This window comes from Garra rufa, chromosome 14, assembly GCF_049309525.1.
Source record: "Garra rufa chromosome 14, GarRuf1.0, whole genome shotgun sequence".
Classification (NCBI taxonomy): Eukaryota; Metazoa; Chordata; class Actinopteri; order Cypriniformes; family Cyprinidae; genus Garra; species Garra rufa.
In genome coordinates, this window is record NC_133374.1 from 20,827,489 (window position 1) to 20,846,292 (window position 18,804).

Consider the following 18,804-nt stretch of genomic DNA (forward strand, 5'->3'; position numbering starts at 1 on the left):
AATCTTGGAATTAATCTAGATTTAAATAGATGGACACGCACTCGCATGGATATCTGCGTGCATAGTCTTCGGTTAAACTGCGTTGCTTTTAGAAGCGTCAATTCAGTTGTTGCATATAGTTTAATGTCTTTATTTCGGGATTATGAAAGTAAATTATAACTCACGCACGTGCCCCAGTAAAAAGAGTCTAGCAACGCCCCTGCCCTGAAGCAAACCCGGCGGCTTTGCTTCATAGCTGCATCCATGTTAGCACGTCTTGTTTGATGTGGTAATTTCACAGTAGGCATACACACAGGTTCGAAGACTCGTTCTCGCCCCCTACAGTGCAATTTTTTTCTTTTGGTTATCAGGGTTGAATGATTGAGCTTGATGAATGCAGTCAACAAAAATATTTTGTAGAAATAGATACAAATTTTTCAAAAGTTTACATAAACCTCGCAGAATCTGCAAAATGTTATTTTTTTTAATCAAAATAAGAGGAATTATACAAATGCATGTTATTTTTATTTAGTACTGACCTGAATAAGATATTTCACATTCATATAGTCCACAAGAGAAAATAATAGTTGAATTTATAAAAATGACCCCGTTCAAAAGTTTACATTGTTGTTACCTGAATGATCCACAGCAGAATATTACAGAAATTACAGAAGGTTCAAACACTTACTGATGTTCCAGAAGGGAAAACGATGCATTAAGAGGGTGTAAACTTTTGAACAGAATGAAGACGTTAACATTTTTCTTATTTGTTTAAATATATATATATATATTTTTTTCCATTTAGTACTGCCCTTCAGAAGCTACATGTTCCCAGAAGACAAAATCAGTTCAATTTACCCTGATCTTCTAATTTCAAAAGGTTTTCACCCCCTGGCTCTTAATGCATTCATGTTCTGAAGCATCAGTGAGCGCTTGAACCTTCTTTAATAGGTTGCATATGAGTTCCTTAGTTGTCTTCAAAGTGAAAAGGTGAATCTCAAAATCAGACAGTAATTGTTGGAAAGGGTTCAAATACACAAAAATACTAAATCATTTGTGGGACCTGAAGGATTTTTCTGAAGAGCAGCAGGCAGTTTAACTGTTCAGGACAAACAATGGACTCATGAACAACTATAAATAATAATAATAATAATAATAATAATAATAATAATAAACAGCTGTGGATAGCTCAGGTAACAACAAAGTATTAAGAATTACGTGTATGTAAACTTTTGACACATCAGCATCAGTCCTGCATTTTTGTCATGGGGTCATGGGAAATGTCCCACCTCTGCTTCTTATGCAAGATCAAATGAAAATATAGCTGCAAGCAGCAATGTCGGGCCCAAGCCATCAATGCAACAGCCACCCCCGTGGCATCAGGAACATGGTGCAAAGCCATGGATCCAAAATAAGGAAAATGCAGCAACAGGGTAAAAATCTGATAATATTATTTATTTAGGAATTAAAATTCTATAATGATTAAAAAAATTTAATACAACAAATTTAAAATTTCAAGAAACTATCAAAATTATGACATTGTTGCATGATTTTAATTGTTGTTCATTCATGAAAGTCAAGCCTTTTGAGGAAAGACCGGCTAAAATCTTTTATCTTTTAGAACTTTTAATGCTAGATTAATTTTACGTTAGCAAAAATAAAAAGTAATCACTGTTGTCATGGGGTCATGGGACACGTCCCACCTCTGCCTCTTATGTAAGATTAAATGGAATAAACTGGCTGTCTTCTGACTGTAGCTCAATTACGTCTCTTGTTTCATCTGCCTGGGCCCCAGCAGCTTGAATCACTGACTTCTAATTTGAATGATGAGTTGGCTAGGTTATACGGTCAACTTTTAAAACCTGAAGTGGAGACCAAACACAATTGAAATACTTTTGTCACATGTAAATTGGTTTGAAAGCATGTGCATCGTACAATCCGGAGCTATCGGATAGCAGGAGACCATCATACACATTATGCTAAATATATATCTCACAGTACTCAGCTGACTGTTGAGTTATACACAACAATGTGCAGACAGGTATTGACAAGCGAAACAACCTAAAGTAAAATTTTCATTTGCAAGGCATTTATGATTTGTCAGAGAAAAAAAACAGCTCTCAAAAACAAATCAAGTTTGTTACGTGTGGCTGTACATTTGACACTGAGCTTTCAGAGGTCATGCCCTCAGCATGGGGTCCAAAGAAGGTGCCATTATAACCCTTCTACATACCTTCTGTCCAAACAGCTGTAGACAACCCTAGATCTAATGTTTAGAAGGTTCTCTACATCAAATTACAGTGCATGCAGACGTGATACTTTACATGTAGACTCACCCCCCTACCTCCATTATTTCCTAAAAGACATATGTGTATGCTGTTATGAGATAAGGGGGTTTTCTCTGTTCATGGAGACCCCCACACACCCCGTTATGCCTGCTCTCTGGTGGTAACGCCGTTATGTGGCTGTCTTCTCTCGCTGCTAGGCATGCTATGGTGTTGGATGCATGGCTGCTAAATTTGGAGCAGACTGTGAGCTTGAGTTTTTTCCTTTCCTCTTTTAGCCTTTGACTTCTCCACCAAATCCACAGGCTCTGTAGAACACTATAGAAGACAAAACTTAATGTTTTTTAAACAGCATCAGCAAAATAAAACTTTGATGTAACATTCTGATCTGTTTTTGTACTTATTTTCATGTTAAGTAATCCTGAGGTAAAAACAGATGTTTAGATCTCTGTATCTAGATACAAATGGGATCTGGCAGAGTTTGGCACATTAGCAGGATAGGGGATAATAGTTAAACTAAGTTTGTCACGTTGGGACACTTACACAGGGTGAACTGAAATTGGACTCTGAGTATTAATATAGAGTAAGGGGGATGGTTAAGTTGTCCTCTTCCTTCTTTCTGTACTATACACAGTTTCATAAACCTATCCCTTCACTAATGTTACAGGGTTTTTTTCTCCACAGGGTTCCTGAATATTCCACCCACCTGTCACATGTTTAGTCATGTGCTCTTGAAGCACTTCCCAGGGAGGGAACCACTAATGAACAAATGGATGCCACTTGAGTTTTACTTATTCAAACAAAAACTCCAGTGTGTTTCTTCGGGATTGGATGAAATAGGTAAGAGATAGTTTGGACAAGGACATCCAATATTTTTGGTATATCTCCAATACTGTCAGGCAGCTAAATTAATTTTATTTATAAAGGACAATGGCTTCAAATTGACTGCTAAGGCACCATATCATCTTGTCAGATGCAACCTGATCTCATGACAAAAACTTATCTGTGGGAACATTTTAGCAGGATGCGGAACACGTACCACCATGTATGTTTCATGACATATTCGATGTGAAATGTCCACAGAGTGGCACTAAACGAGTGTGTTTTTTTCCCCGGAACAGATGAACGTACATAAGGTACGTTTGATGTGACTTTGGTTTTGTATGTCTCACAGCAGTTCTGACTTGAAATGTCTGTTGAGTGGCACTATAACTCTAATGCTCCGTGATGTTTTAAAATAATGTACCATCTGCACTACACCTCAGTTTCTGGAGGGCCAACACACACACTAAGCAGTTTTCAATTTAGCCTGAAGGACTTGATTAGTTGGATCAGGTATGTTTAATTAGAGTTGCATCTAAACTCTGCAGGACCGGAGTTTGACACCCCTGACCTAAACCTACCCAATAGTATGAACAAAAGCAAATGTGATAAAAATTAAGCATGCCATTTTAGCTTGTTTTTCAATCTCTTTTCTTTCAGCTCTTTCATCGTGACTTATGTTTTTTATGGGATTGGTACCCAAGGATTCCACATCCTAAGTCCAATTCCGTGCCGGCTGAGCTACCGAGCAAGCTTGTTACATCCAGAAAGCCAAACATCAGCTGTAATAACTGTGTATGAAAACAATTACAAATGCTCACTGTTTTACCACCTCTAGTGTTCATTTCTGTTGGAAACTGCAGTGATACTTATTAGTATGCATTTCGCGTCTTGCGAAAAACTTCCCACAGGTACGTTTTCATCATGAGATCAGGTAGGCATTCTCTCAGGTATAATTAACAAAAATATGCCATAGTTGCAATTTGTAAATTGCATGCAATAGTTTTAAGCAGTAAAGTTTGCTAACTGGACACTGAGAACACTAGTGGGTACAGTACGGACTGTCTTCACCTCAAGGGACACATGAAGCCTTCTCTTACGTAAAGTATATCTTACAAGACATGGATGCATACCGGGTCAACTACTACCTTACTGAGAACAATCATTAATGTATGCTATTTCATAAGTAAACAATATGTTTTAGCATAAAAGGTGCAGGCAGTTAAAAACAATTTCATTTAAAAAAAGGATAAAGTAGTGAAGACAGTTTTAGGCCTTAGTTTAATGGTACTATACAATGCATAACTGAATGCATTATAGTTCTTAAAATGAGGAAATTAACTTTTTTTTGTGCTTCTGCAGTGTCTTCAAGTTATTTCATAACTGAGCAAGACAGAGAACAGGCCACTGTGAGGGGGTTGGGACAGCTGTCTCCCCATCTCGGGTGTTGTGATGTAGCTTCTTTCCTTTTAGAACCTGAAACCCCTATCAAGGACTGCAGCTGTCCAATGAGGCTCAAGCATGCATGAGCCGAGCAACCAATGGGCAGCAAACATCGAAGTATATAAACCAAGGTCTGACATCTTGCAAAGTTGGGCAACCCCTACATTGGCTTGGTGAACAGGATCTGATCCCAAGGACTGTTACCTTTTCTCCCGTACAGGTAAACTCAGAGATTTTACAAGGGAGGGAATAAGGGGTACTTCATGAAACATGAAAAAAATTGCGGCTTTATGTCCAATTGATCCAAAGTTATTTCCCCATACAAATTAATCAAACCTCATTGGTGTTAAAGAGTGGATCCCTGATGCACAATATCTGGATCTATCTGCTGGAATTACTCTCTTGATTGTTGGAGAATTAGAACTGCTCAGATTCTTATTTTTAAAGTTGCTTTGCTCATGGCAGATCTTTAGAAGGCTTGTCCTTGCTTGATAAGCTCCAAAGAGGCATAATGCAGAGCTGTCTGGAGTAGATTTGCTGTCTATGGCAGGAATGATCTGTGGTTGACACCTGCTGTAATTCGGTGCAAGGTCATGTCATCTGGGGGAATTTATAGTCTATTTATAATACTTCAGATATTGCATTTTTTTTGCATGCAATTGTATTCAAAAACTGTGAATATGCGGACAAATAGATTAGAATGATCTGTCACTCCTAAACTGTAAGCGTTTTGCAAAAGCTAAACTGATGTGGGCGTAATACCAATTATGGGGTGAGTGTGCATGCTCCACCCCTAGCAGAAATTAGAGAGGTGAATGTGCTATCTGCTTTGAGTGACGGGAGTGAGTTTGGCAGCCGTGCTAAAAATATCACCTGCTCTCTGATGCATATAAGCATGTGAGCTATTCAACCACCACTCCATGTAGAAATATGATGTGCTGGTTAGACATAGCACCATATTTTGTTACTAGGAGACTAAAGTTTACTTGGGACACAAAATATAGTATGCAATAACCTTGTCTGCAACTCCTGGCATCTTATTCTGGAAACTTGCGCTGCTTATTCTTGACCAAAAGCAAATAGGTAGTCGTTCATAATTCTCTTTATCAATGTCAGTGATGATAAACGTTGGTTCCCCCCTTTTTTCATGGGACCAGTGAGTAAGCTACACCTTAGTAGACTTGGGACTACGTTCCTAGTTGTCCACCCTAAAAAGACTCTGTAGACAAGTTTTCAAAGCACATTGTAAGTACCTTACAATTTGATTTGTGTATCAGCAGATCGCCGGAAAAGTGCAATCATGACTAAGAACTGCAACAACGATTACAAGCTGAAGTTTGCTGTGGAGGAGGAGTACCCTGACCTCTCCCAGCACAACAACCACATGGCCAAGGTCCTGACTAAGGACATCTACAACAAACTCAGGAGCAAGTCTACCCCCAGTGGATTCACCCTGGATGACTGCATCCAGACCGGTGTGGACAACCCTGGTAAGTAGAAAATGTTTGAATACAATCCCCCATAGTGGCCAATCTCTCGAGATACTACTTAGTACTACTTACTTAGCACTACCTTTTGGTCTGAATTCAAGGCCATCCCTTCATCATGACTGTCGGCTGTGTGGCTGGTGATGAGGAGTCCTACGAAGTCTTCAAGGAGTTGTTCGACCCTATCATTTCTGACCGTCACGGTGGCTACAAGCCCACCGATAAGCACAGCACTGATCTGAACTGGGAGAACCTGAAGGTACGTTAAAGATCTTTAGATTACCCTGGCTATTTTACTCTACTGTGGCTGATGTTTACCTGTGTGCAGGGTGGTGATGACCTTGACCCCAACTACGTTCTGAGCAGCCGTGTGCGTACCGGCCGCAGCATCAAGGGAATCACCCTGCCTCCCACCAACAGCCGTGGTGAGCGTAGAGCTGTGGAGAAGCTGTCCATTGAGGGTGAGTGTCGCTGACGTTATGTCTGTTATGTCCAAAGCAACATGCATGGTCTTACTGATGTTCCTCTCACAGCTCTGAACAGCCTGGATGGTGAGTTCAAGGGCAAGTACTACCCTCTGAAGGACATGACTGACAAGGAGCAGGAGCAGCTCATTGCCGACCACTTCCTGTTTGACAAGCCCGTGTCCCCCCTGCTGTTGGCTGCTGGCATGGCTCGTGACTGGCCTGACGCAAGAGGCATCTGGCACAATGACAACAAGACCTTCTTGGTGTGGGTGAACGAGGAGGATCACCTGCGTGTCATCGCCATGCAGAAGGGCGGCAACATGAAGGAGGTCTTCAAGAGGTTCTGCGTTGGCCTGCAGAAGGTAAACCCTATTAATTACTACCTATTCATGCTGTACATTTAATTCATAAGATAAGCAACCAAATGCCTGACTCCTTGTTGTATATGTTTCAGATTGAGGATGTCTTCAAGAAGCACAACCACGGTTTCATGTGGAACGAGCATCTTGGTTTCATCCTGACCTGCCCCTCTAACTTGGGTACCGGCCTGCGCGGTGGTGTGCACGTCAAGCTGCCCAAACTCAGCACACATGCCAAATTTGAGGAGATCCTGACCAGACTGCGTCTTCAGAAGCGTGGCACAGGTGGGCTTGAAATCATTGAATGTATAAAAACGCAGAGTTACAGTTTGATCTTAATTTTGTAATTTTGAGAGACTCTTTGTACTTCAATTATGCAGGTGGTGTGGACACTGCCTCTGTCGGTGGTGTGTTCGACATCTCCAATGCTGACCGTCTGGGCTCCTCCGAGGTGCAGCAGGTGCAGCTGGTGGTCGATGGTGTGAAGCTCATGGTTGAAATGGAAAAGAAACTGGAGAAGGGCGAGTCCATCGATGGCATGATCCCTGCCCAGAAGTAAAATGGCAAAAGTGCTTTTCTTTTTTTATTTCTTCTTTCATGCAGTGATGCCATCTTGACTTTTCCAAGAGACACTCCACCCTGCTCCCTTTTTTCCTACTTTTTTTTCTCTTTCCTTTCTTTCCTGTTGTCTTCTTTTTCCTGCACTTTTCCTTCTTATCTTCCTGTTCCTCCTGTAACATCCTGGGATCAAACCTCCACATAGCTAGAAAACCCTAGCTATGTTGTATTCACCTAAACTTTTTTTGGTTGTACAAAGTTAATAAACGGCCCCATGTAACAATCAACCTGTGTTTTAAGCCTTTACCTTCTTGACAAGTCTTGATTTGTACTTACAGACGCAGCTGTGAACTTAATGTATATATGTGACCCTGGACCACAAAACCAGCTGACAATACTGCCCTTCAAAGGCAAAGGGCAGTAACTACACATTTGGTTAAAATTGAGTTAAGGCTTAAAATGGGCGTTGTGACAACTGTTTTGTCTTGTGGCAAAGTCTCCTGGTTAAATTTTGTCCCGTTTCAGAGAAACAAGAGTGTCAAAATCGCAGTAACTACATAATCCAAACTAATACCATATATGGTGTAAAAACTTTATAGGCATTTTTCTCAGTTTCAGTGTTGGCATAGTTACTGCACTTTGCCTTTGTAGGGCAGAATACATTGTATAAATCAAAATTATCGTTTTTTTTTTTTTTGCCAAAAATCATTTGGATATTTAGTAAAGATCATGTTCAATTGAGATATTTGGTAAATTTCCTACTGTAAATATATCAAAACTTAATTTTTGATTAGTAATATGCATTGCTAAGAACTTCATTTGGACAACTTTAAAGGCGATTTTCTTAATATAGACTTTTTTGCACCCTCAGATTCCAGATGTTCAAATAGTTGTATCTCGGCCAAATATTGTCCTATCTTAACAAACCAATCATCAATAGAAACTAAAAATTTATTTAGCTTTCAGATGATGTATAACTATATATATATTTTTTAAATTGACCCTTATGACTAGTTTTGTGGTCCAAGGTCACATATATGTAATGTATAACACAACGTGGGGGTTCCATTTCTATGCACACTTTCATGAATACAATCTGGTATGCTGACCCTAAAGTCATTGTGAGCACTAAAAGATGAGTAATTTGTGCAGAATAGCATAATGACTGTCAACAATAGTTCAAATATGGCTTCTCATTTCTTTTATCACATTCAGATCACATTTGTATGAATTAAAACAAGTTATAACATTTGCAGATCTCACAATATATTTCAACCTAAAAAACAATAAATTAATAGAAATTGCTAGTACAAAGGCAAATATGCTTTAGATAGCTCCTTGAATGACTAACACGCTTATAGAAAATGATCTGATTGTAAATTGTAAATTTTAATTTGAAAAGCACACATACACTAATCCAAACATACCTTCACCCATATCTTTGTCTTTGGTAGGGCCATATGATTTCAGCGATGTGGAAAACGTGGATGGAATCCAGTCATAAAATCGAATTTACTGTACAATTTACTGTAAAGTTTGGATGAAGAAATCAAAACTAGATCATTACTCTGAAATCAAATCGCGATATGGACTAGTGCTCGTGAATATTAAGCCACAAAAATACTATCATAAAAACTTTTCAAACGTAAATTAAATATTGAATTACAGTAAAAGTGATAACAAATGTTATATGGTGCATATATTTAGCAAGATTATTCTCTCTAGAGTTCATTTTTTTAGCTGACCAACGAGTTTATGGTACAGAATATTTGTTTCTGAGGTAAATTTTATTTGACAAGCTGTTATATCGACACCTTTCCGCGGTTGAAATACTGATTGAGCGATTACATTAGATAGGATACTGATTTCAGTAAGTTACACTCTTTCTTTTAACATACCTTAGGTTGTTTATTCATCTTTACTTCGTGTTGAAACTGGTTAAAGAGGACGAGATGATCAGTTCACGGCCGTTCCGCGCTTCCACTTCTTTAAAACTGAGGCGCTACAGCGATGATCGATCTGTCACTCAACATTAACAGAAGTGGACATTAAACAGCGCCATATTATATACAAACAGAAATTTGAAGGTATTTACGGCAACCCTTCAAAATAAAAGTTCGGTTTAACTTAAACATTGTGCCAGTAATATATTACTATTGTTGAGTAGAATGTACGTAATAATAACTATTACTACAAATACGTTTATTAAAATGATTATTTTATAATCATTTTATAAGGAATAATCACGCATTTCTTACGTGTTGTAATTTTAATAGTAAATCTCGCTTGTTTACCAAAAAAGGTATTTTTTTTATTAATTACCTAATGTTTTATGCCTCCATTTTATAACCAGAAATTTAAATACACAACACAGAATTTCTGAGAAAAAAAAAACATAAGGCTTTGAATATAAAAAATAAATTTGAATAAATTAAGTTGTTTTTATGGATTCAAATAACTAGACATGCTAAAACAGAATTTGGTAACAATAAAACATAATGTGAGAAAACAATAAAATATTATATAGGGCACTAAACTTAATTTTTGTTCAACGGAAAAAAAAAAAGATGTTAAATTGTAAATTGTAATTATACATGTTTAATTATACATTTTAATTAATACAATTTAAAATAACCATTAAAAAGGAGTCCAGACAGATTTCAGACAGATGTTGTATTAATCATTCTTGCATTTTCTCACATTGCACAGCTCAGACATATTCCAATCTTGACGATGAGGACTTACTATGTCAAATCAGAGATAAACAAAGTCAACAGTCTGTTTGTGGCCATTCAGCAGAGTGCACTTCTGGCAAGATAACAGAGGTTTCTCATCAGCGTAACATATACAAGAGCAACACAAAGAGCACTGTGTCTCGACTTGGCTCAACGGGATAGATTGCACCATTTGAAGGGAGAACTGCTTTTAAACAGGTGATGTTGCTCACTCAGCCCTAAAGTGCTACGGTGTGACCATGTAATATGACGAATCTAAAAACAAGGAGGCTCAGGAAAGCAGACATCACCTACTCAACCTGTATCACTGGCAAGTTTGACAACCAACAAACCATTAAAAAAATGAAGAGAAAACGCTATCACTTTAAGCACATTTGCGTTGTCAGCGGCTCCGCGTGTCGTCTACGGTTCGAAATGGTGTGGCTTTCGCACATGTTTTTTGTGAATATGGTTATTTGAACAAGGGTAAAATAAAACATACTCTCTCGCCGGCACAGCGGAAGAATAGAAATCAAAAAATGAGTTAAATAGCAGCAGTTAAAAAGGAATGACAATGTACAGAGTGAACACAAAAATGGGTGTTAAAAACAACATGGCTAAGTTACCAGGTCAAATCAGGCCTGGTAAAGGGAGTTCCTTCAGCAGGGCTTTTGTGTGAGCGGGTGCCCAGTTCTCAATGTATGTGTGCCAGTCTTTGTAGGCTTAGAGGGGGCGGGGGTGTGGGCAGGGCTACGTCTAATCATCCCATCTTTCTGTCCCGTGCTTTTGTCCCTGCCCTCCACCCCCTGTTGCCCTCAGAGTTCGAGTTCTTTGGACACTTTGGTGGCGATGTCCCGAAAGGCAAGCGGTGCCCCCCACAGGCGCTTGAATCGAACACCGCTGGTCTCGGCGGGGCCGTTGGGCAGCTGGCACACCTCTGCTTCGAAGGCAACGCGGGAGCCAGCGGCTCCATGGGTGCAGGAGAGGAGGAAGGGCCCGGCCTGGTGGACCTGGCAACCGCAGCCCTGCGCCGCCTCCCGCAGAGCCAGAACCACCTCGGCCGGGTCCCGCGGACTCCTCACCCTCACATCCCAGCCGCATCGGGGGGTCCGGGGCTCTGTCGCTTTTTGATACCCAGATAGATAGCGACTGTGGAGGGAGGAGGAGGTGAAATGGGGGAGAAATGGGGGGGGGGGGGGGGTGACGTGAATGAGCGGATGGGGGGTGGAGGGGGGACAAGAGAGAAATATATTAGAAATATGTAAGAGCAAAAATATTAGTCTGTGAAATTATTTAACTAAACTGATCATCAGTAAATAAAAAGGTAACACTTTATAGTATGGTTCCATTTGTTAACATTAGGTAGAGCATTGGGTAACATTTCCTTATTAATTTACTCTTACATATTGATCACCCCCATGTTATCCAAGATGTTGATGTCTTTCCTTCTTCAGTCAAAGAAATTAAGGTTTTTGAGGATAAAATTTCACATTTTTTCTTCTATATAATGCAATTCAATGGGGATCAACGGGTTGAAGGTCCAAATTGCAGTTTCAATGCAGCTTCAAAGGACTATACACGATCCCAGCTGAGTCTTATTTAGCGAAACGATCTGTCATTTTATAAAATAAAAATAAATAAATGTATATACTAAACATAAACACAAATGCTCGTCTTGCATTAGCTCTGAGATACTCATCCGCAACTTCGCACATTATTCTTCAACTGTGTACTCTGGTTTACAAAAGTAGGGTATTTTTTAGAAAATGACAGATCGTTTCACTAAAACGCTTATTCCTCAGCTGGGATCATGTAGAACCCTTTGAAGCCGCTTTGAAACTGCAATTTGGACCTTCAACCTATTGGCTCCCATTGAAGTCCACTATATGGAGAAAAATCCTGAAATGTTTTCCTCAGAAACCTTAAATTCTTTTCGACTGAAGAAAGAAAGGCATGAACATCTTGGATGACATGGGTGTGAGTAACATTATTATAGATTAATAAATGCTTTAAATGTACTGTTTATTGTTAGTTTATGATACGTAATGTGTTAACACTAATGTAATCTGAACCTTGTTACCAACTAAATTATAACTAAATCATTTGATAAACATCCTAAAAAAGTCTGAAACCCTTCTACAATTAAATAAGAAAGGAAATGTTCAGATAAACACTAAAACCTGTTACCTGTCAGGAGACACTGGAGTTCTTCAGGATAACAAAACCATTTTCAAATATCTAAGCATTATTTAAATTCAGTGTAACTATCAGAAAAGGCTGTAAAACATTTTGGAAGGACTGAATAATATGAATAATATGTGAATGCCATTAATTTATAAAAATACCATTAATAAAAAATACACTGCCATTGAAAAGTTTTGGGTCTGTTATATTATCTGTTTAATGTTTTTGAAATTACTCACACCAAGGCTGCATTTACTTGATCAAAAACACAGTAATATTATGAAATATTACAAACTGAAATATCCAATTTCTATTTTAGCATATTTTAAAATGTAATTTATTCGTGTGATGGCGAAGCTGATTTTTCAGCAGCCATTACTTAAGTCTTCAGTGTCATGATTTTTTTTTTAGTAATTATTCGAATATGCTGATTTGCTGCTCAAGTAACCAAAGATTATAATATAAATGTAAATTAAATATATACTTCAAAAGTATAGCATTTATTTGAAATAGAAAATTTCATTTTAAAGACATTATATATGTCTTACAGTCACTTTTCATCAATTTATGCATCTTTGCTGAAATAAAATCTTACTGACCCCAAACCTTTGAACAGTAGTGTATACAAGCATTCATACTTAAATTAATGGGCACATTCAAATATAGGGATAAAATATAACAACAATAATCAAGCAAAAAATATTTGGTACCATATGTTTATGCTGAAATTAACAAAACTCATAACAGATTCCTGTGCAGCCATACATCACCTGTCATGCACTGCATACATTATTCCTACATGTAAGTTTTAATTCAAACATCCATGTAAAAAAACAGAAATATGACTTTCCAAATGAAACAGCCAACCACTGTCAGCGAACATGGAAAAGGTAAAGGGAAGGACAAGTACGGATCTAAATAAACTCTACATACGTCTAAGCTAGTTTTTGATGCACACAGTACAGAGTTCTATTTAATTATCAAAATGCAATCACATTCTGATCAGTCTGATCTGCCATGACACGGATCACATGCTAGAAATTACCTGTATTTTTTAGCCTGACTTTTTGAAGTTGTATCTGTAGCTACGAAGAAGTAACACAGAGTTAAAATCATATGTGAGGAAGTTATTCTTTTTTTTCTAGAATCGTTTCATGCTATTATTGTTCATTTCCCTATACCTATTTTCTGTCTTTCTTCTGTTTGAGTTGTTTGCTTGTTTTCTGCAATATAGAAGTTGACCCAGATGTGAAAGATGGATGGCTTATGCTACTCTACTTCCTCAGTCATTTTCGTGTATTAAAAGGAATATGGAAACACTCACCTTGTGACCGGAGATCTGCAGACTCTCTCAGGTTCGTCTGTGACCCTCAAGAAGAAGACAAAGGTTCATGTTAGGAATCAACCAGCCAATAGAGCGCAATTAGTCTTCATCCCGCCCTCCACAAACAACCAATCACAAGAGTTCACATCTAACACCACAGACTTGCACTGTTACATTGACGTCACCTTCAGCAATCCACAAAAATCACCACTGACAACAAAAGAAAGTGACGATGGATTTACAGGGTAGGATTATGTATTTAATACATTAATTATGTTTTTCCATTTGTCACCACACATTAAAGAAACATTCACAATTGTATCCTTAATAACATCATCTAAATAAATAAATATTTCTTGCGTGCCTGGTAATGTATTAATCTGCTATTCTACATGACGTTAGAGCAATATTAGTAGTTATTAATATAGCTTTGAACAAAGAAAGTGCTAGTTGACTGAAGTCCACATGAGGGCGCTACGTTTCAAGGCTGTTTTAATGAGCGCTTGTGAAACTTTCCATTCACATGATGTAGCAAATGAGGTGGCCAGTGGATTCCCTCTTAAAGGGACAGTACATGGGCCACTTCCTCAAACATGACAGTGAAAATGGAGGGCGCTCCGTCGGGTGTAAATAAACCATATCTGGACAGAAAAGTTATGTGGTAAGCAGGGGTGGCGAATGAGCTTGGCCAACGGTGAGTGGGATTTGGCATGAGAAGATGAAATACGTGTTACATAACTAATCTAGGTTTAAGGTGGAGGAAGTAAGCCCCTGCTTGGCTCAGCCTTGTCTGAAATTAGGCTTTTGTGATAGGACAGTCCAGATGAAATTGTTCTAAATGGCTTCTACTGCATTTTATTTATTGTGTTATGTCACTATAATCATTAGAAACATGTAAAAGGCACAGTTTTCCTCAGACCAAGCTAAGTAGCATTCCTGTGAATGAGCAAAGGTGAGAGAAATGCATAAATGAGTGCATGAAAAAAGTAATACATGGATGGTGCTGGTGTAAAAGACCCCTTGAGCAGCAAATATAACACTTTTTTAAATATTAAAATATCGGCTTATAAAATTGATTTACAAAATATATTAACAATTACTAAAATAGGTATTATTCACAATCATTCACTCACCCTCATGGTGTTTCAAACATAATGTTTTTCTTCTTATCACAAGTAAAATATGTTGCATAATACACAAATTAGGATTGTCATGTTGCAGAAATGACAAATAAAGTACCGACTGACTTGTATGCAAGTCTTCCTCTTTGCTGTTACTCTAAAAATGTTTGATATGTTGTGGCAAGGCCTGTCTTGATGTACCATATTTGAAATTAATGGAATTTAAGAGTCACAGCAAAGAGAAAGATTTTCAGCGACTCACATCTTAAGCTATCGTATGATTTCTGAACACTTAAAATAGAGCGTTAATTGTTCCCATCCATTTTTTCAGTGTGCTTGTTTTCCGAAAATATTTTTCGCATTTACTAATCTACATATCTACATAAAAAAAATTACACAATGAATTCAATTAACCAGCTACGAGGTGAATCATAATGTTACAAACTTACATTTAAAGCAAACATTTTTTGAAAATTACACAAAAGGACAAAGAAATTTTCTGATTGGTGGAGATTTCCTTGCAGAATCATGGGTAATGCAGTTTTTTTTATCAGGAATTTTGCTGTTAAACTTGATTATTTAAAAAATTTGTTAAAGAAATTCTGTCATTAATTGCTCACCTTGTCGTTCTAAACCTGTAAGACCTTCATTCATCTTTGGAACACAAATTAAGATATTTTTGATGAAATCCAAGAGCTTTCTGAACCTATATAGACAGCAATGCAACTGACATGTTCAAGGCCCAGAAATTTGTGTGTAAAGAAAACAAAAATAACTTTATTCAACAATTTCTTCTCTTTCCTGTCAGTTTCCATGCAGCGCGGTGCTCTTGAGAATGTGTGTCGAAAACCGACATGGAAGAGAAGAAAGTGTTGTATAAAGTTATTTAGCAATTATAAGTAGCACTTGGGCGGGTTTTGTTGTGAAAACCTGGCAACCCTGTTAAGGATGTACTGTTATTAGACATTTATATAATTTGAACAGATAATTCCACTAATTGTGATCTTTTCACTTTGCTTCATGATGAATGAAACTAAAATAATGACTTTATTTAACAATTTGTGCGTCAAAGAGCGACACAGGAGGAGAAGAAATAGTTGTATAAAGTAATAATTTTTTGTTTGCTTTGTGCACAAAAAGTAGCAATTGGGCTGGTTTTGTTGTGAAAACCTGGCAACCCTGGTAAGGATGTACTGTTATTAGACATTCATATAATTTGAACAGATAATTCCACTAATTGTGATCTTTTCACTTTGCTTCATGATAAATGAAACCAAAATATGACTTTATTCAACAATTTGTGCGTAGAAGACAGACACGGAAGAGAAGAAATTATTGTATAAAGTTGTTATATTTTTGTTTCCTTTATGCACAAAAAAGTAGCAATTGGGTGGGTTTTGTTGTGAAAACCTGGCAACCCTGGTAAGGAGGATGTACTGTTATTAGGTATTTTTATAATTTGAATAGATAATTCCACTAATTGTAATCTTTTCACTTTGCTTTATGATACACATGCGTCTCATTTGCTTTCTTTGCACCTAAAAATGATTCTTGGCCTTGAACATGTCAGTTGCAGTGCTGTCTATGCAGGGTCAGAAAGCTGGAACAACATGAGGGTGAGTAATTAATGACAGAATTTTTATTTTTTGGGTGAACTATCCCTTTAAATAACTATACCTATCTGTCTTTAAAAATTTAGAAGTTATGGTTCAAAGCAAGTTCTGGAACCTGACTTTTGCCCTCTACATAGCATACGAGTCATATGATACGTGCTTTTTGGAGCTTGACATGTATCTGGAATACATCTGACATATTCCAGAGGAAATAAAACCATACAGGTTTGGAATGCCATGAGGGTGAGTATGATGACTATGCAAAACTTACATTTTTGGATGAATTATCCCTTTAAAAATGAACTAAACAATACGTGCAGAAGCTCAAGGACGTGTTCTGACACCCAGCGCCAACACAGGTGCCAAAGAGAGCGGTGTGACTGTGAGTATTTTGACAGACTGAGAGATGGAAAAAGGCCACAAACAGGAAGAAAACTTACTAACTGTTTTTGATCCCTGTGGCAGAGTGCAGCCCGAGACTGACTTGTTTGAGCTCTGGCGCTTAGAGGGGTCAAGATTGACCCTGAGAGTTGATGAAGGGAAGGAAAAAGGACAGTGAAGGTAGACAGAAAGAAGGAGGGGAACAGGAAGATCGAGAGAGAAATAAGATTGCAGCAAGGAAAAAAAGGCAAAGAAACAAATAAACAAAACAGAAACACCGAGCACCCAACAATAGCCAAGACCAAGTGATAGAGGGACACGAGGGGGAGCAGGTGCCTGAAGCTGTCGGTTAATAACAGAGGAGGCTTGAGGAAGAGTTAATGCAGAGAGTACATATGCAAACTTATGCGGTAAAAGGACTTTGTCCATTGGATGTCACCCTAGATAGGTTAATCTAATCGGGAAGTTTCTTTTAAGAGATGGAAGTGTTGCTCTAATCTAATAAAGAGCTTCTAGTTGTGCATCCCTGCAAAAGTCCTTCTTTCTGGCTTTCAGCCCAGAGAGGCACATAAACAATTTCACTGAGGATGCTGAAGAGCAAAGCGCCCCATCAGCGTTCCTACACGCTACTGAACATCTCAATTACATTACGGACTCCAAAAGCTCCCATATCTAACTCCATTACCTCCTCAGATTCCAGAGGACAATGGGCACCTAACCAAATGAAAGATCACTTCGTAAACTGATTGGCTCCAGCAGTGGAGCCTGTGCCATTTTGATATTATGCAGCTAATGGGCCGTTCACATCAAAGACGATATCTACAATGATAACTAGAACTATAACATTTTCTTTGAATTTGGAGAGAATAGGGAGACATAGAGGAATGATATATTTGGAAAGACTTTCACAATGTTTTTTCCTGGTTGATGAGCGATAAAAACTCTCACAGCCAATCAGAATCCACCTTAAAGATAAACAGAAAGATATTGTCTATTTGTATGGACACTAATATAGTTATTATAGTTTTATAGTTATTGTCCATTGGTGTAGACACTGATATCTTTTGCTGGTGTAGATGCAAAATATTGATCGTTATAGTTATTGTCTGTTGGTGTGGACTAGGGCTGTCACTAACGATTATTTTGGTAATTGAGTAATCTGTCGATTATTCTGACGATTAATTGAGTAATCTGATCATTACAATTAATTTAGACCTAAGTGAACAATAGCCTTTAAAATGCAATACAACTTAAAATACATATATAATAGCAATGAGGAAATAATAATTAGTTCAAATAAAGTATCAAAAGCAATTAATCATATGGTTTTATTGAACAAAACATAAAATATACAATGTATTATAAATAAAGAACTAATGTACAGTATGCATTATGGGCATTATTTATATGCATTTTTTTTTTTTTAAATCGAGCACTCTAATTGAATCAATCTTATCTTTATATCATCTTGGGATGAATGCTAATATAGTTATTGTTATAGTTAGATTCATTGTCAGTTGGTTTGAATGCTAATATAGTGATCATTAAAGTGTTATTAAATATTTATTCCAATATTTAATAATAAAAAAAATTATTATTCTTCTATCTAATGGAATTTGAGAGTTAAAAATTAAGAGCTCCAACCCATGTTCTTAACTAAGAAAACTTAAATCAGAAAAAAGTCAATGAATTTACTTGTACACTGCAAGAAATACTTTTCTTACTTATTTTTTTTGTCTTGTTTCCAGACAAAATATCTAACAATTCTTAAAGCTAGACAGATTTTCTAGACAAGTAAAAATTATCTTGTTGTTTTCAGAAAAAATAAAGCTAAAATTAAGTGAGTTTTTCTTGAAATAAGTAAAATAATCTGCCAGTGGGGTAAGCAAAATAATCTAGTTTTCAGTCTAAATTCCATTCACACTGGTGTTTTAGGAAGCCAAGAAATATAATAATAATAATAACAACAACAATTTTATATTATTGTTATTTCTATGACAGTAATAACCATATATTGTAAAACAATTGCACTGTAAAATAAATAAAAAAGAATATTTTATAGGTATA

General features: G+C 37.3%; 2 protein-coding genes across 4 annotated transcripts in view; one reads left to right on the plus strand and one right to left on the minus strand.

Moving 5' to 3' along the window:
- The first annotated feature begins 4,591 nt into the window (after positions 1–4,591).
- Positions 4,592–7,687, plus strand: ckmb (creatine kinase, muscle b). Its single transcript, XM_073817260.1, has 7 exons — positions 4,592–4,749; positions 5,810–6,019; positions 6,121–6,275; positions 6,345–6,477; positions 6,550–6,845; positions 6,938–7,127; positions 7,223–7,687. The coding sequence occupies exons 2-7, from the start codon at positions 5,830–5,832 to the stop codon at positions 7,399–7,401; spliced, it is 1,143 nt and encodes a 380-aa protein (XP_073673361.1). The 5' UTR covers positions 4,592–4,749; positions 5,810–5,829; the 3' UTR covers positions 7,402–7,687.
- Positions 7,688–10,054: 2,367 nt separating this feature from the next.
- mark4b (MAP/microtubule affinity-regulating kinase 4b) overlaps positions 10,055–18,804 on the minus strand; it is a 28,281-nt gene continuing 19,531 nt past the window's right edge. The window contains exons 11-15 of one of the 3 annotated variants that reach the window (XM_073818420.1): positions 16,797–16,879; positions 13,623–13,667; positions 13,480–13,521; positions 13,344–13,383; positions 10,055–11,263 (exon numbers count right to left, since the gene is read on the minus strand). In XM_073818420.1, the coding sequence (XP_073674521.1) occupies positions 10,930–11,263; positions 13,344–13,383; positions 13,480–13,521; positions 13,623–13,667; positions 16,797–16,879 (544 nt within the window). In that variant the 3' untranslated portion in view covers positions 10,055–10,929. The remainder of the gene's footprint in view (positions 11,264–13,343; positions 13,384–13,479; positions 13,522–13,622; positions 13,668–16,796; positions 16,880–18,804) is intronic. The other 2 variants (XM_073818422.1, XM_073818421.1) reach the window with 2 other exon arrangements.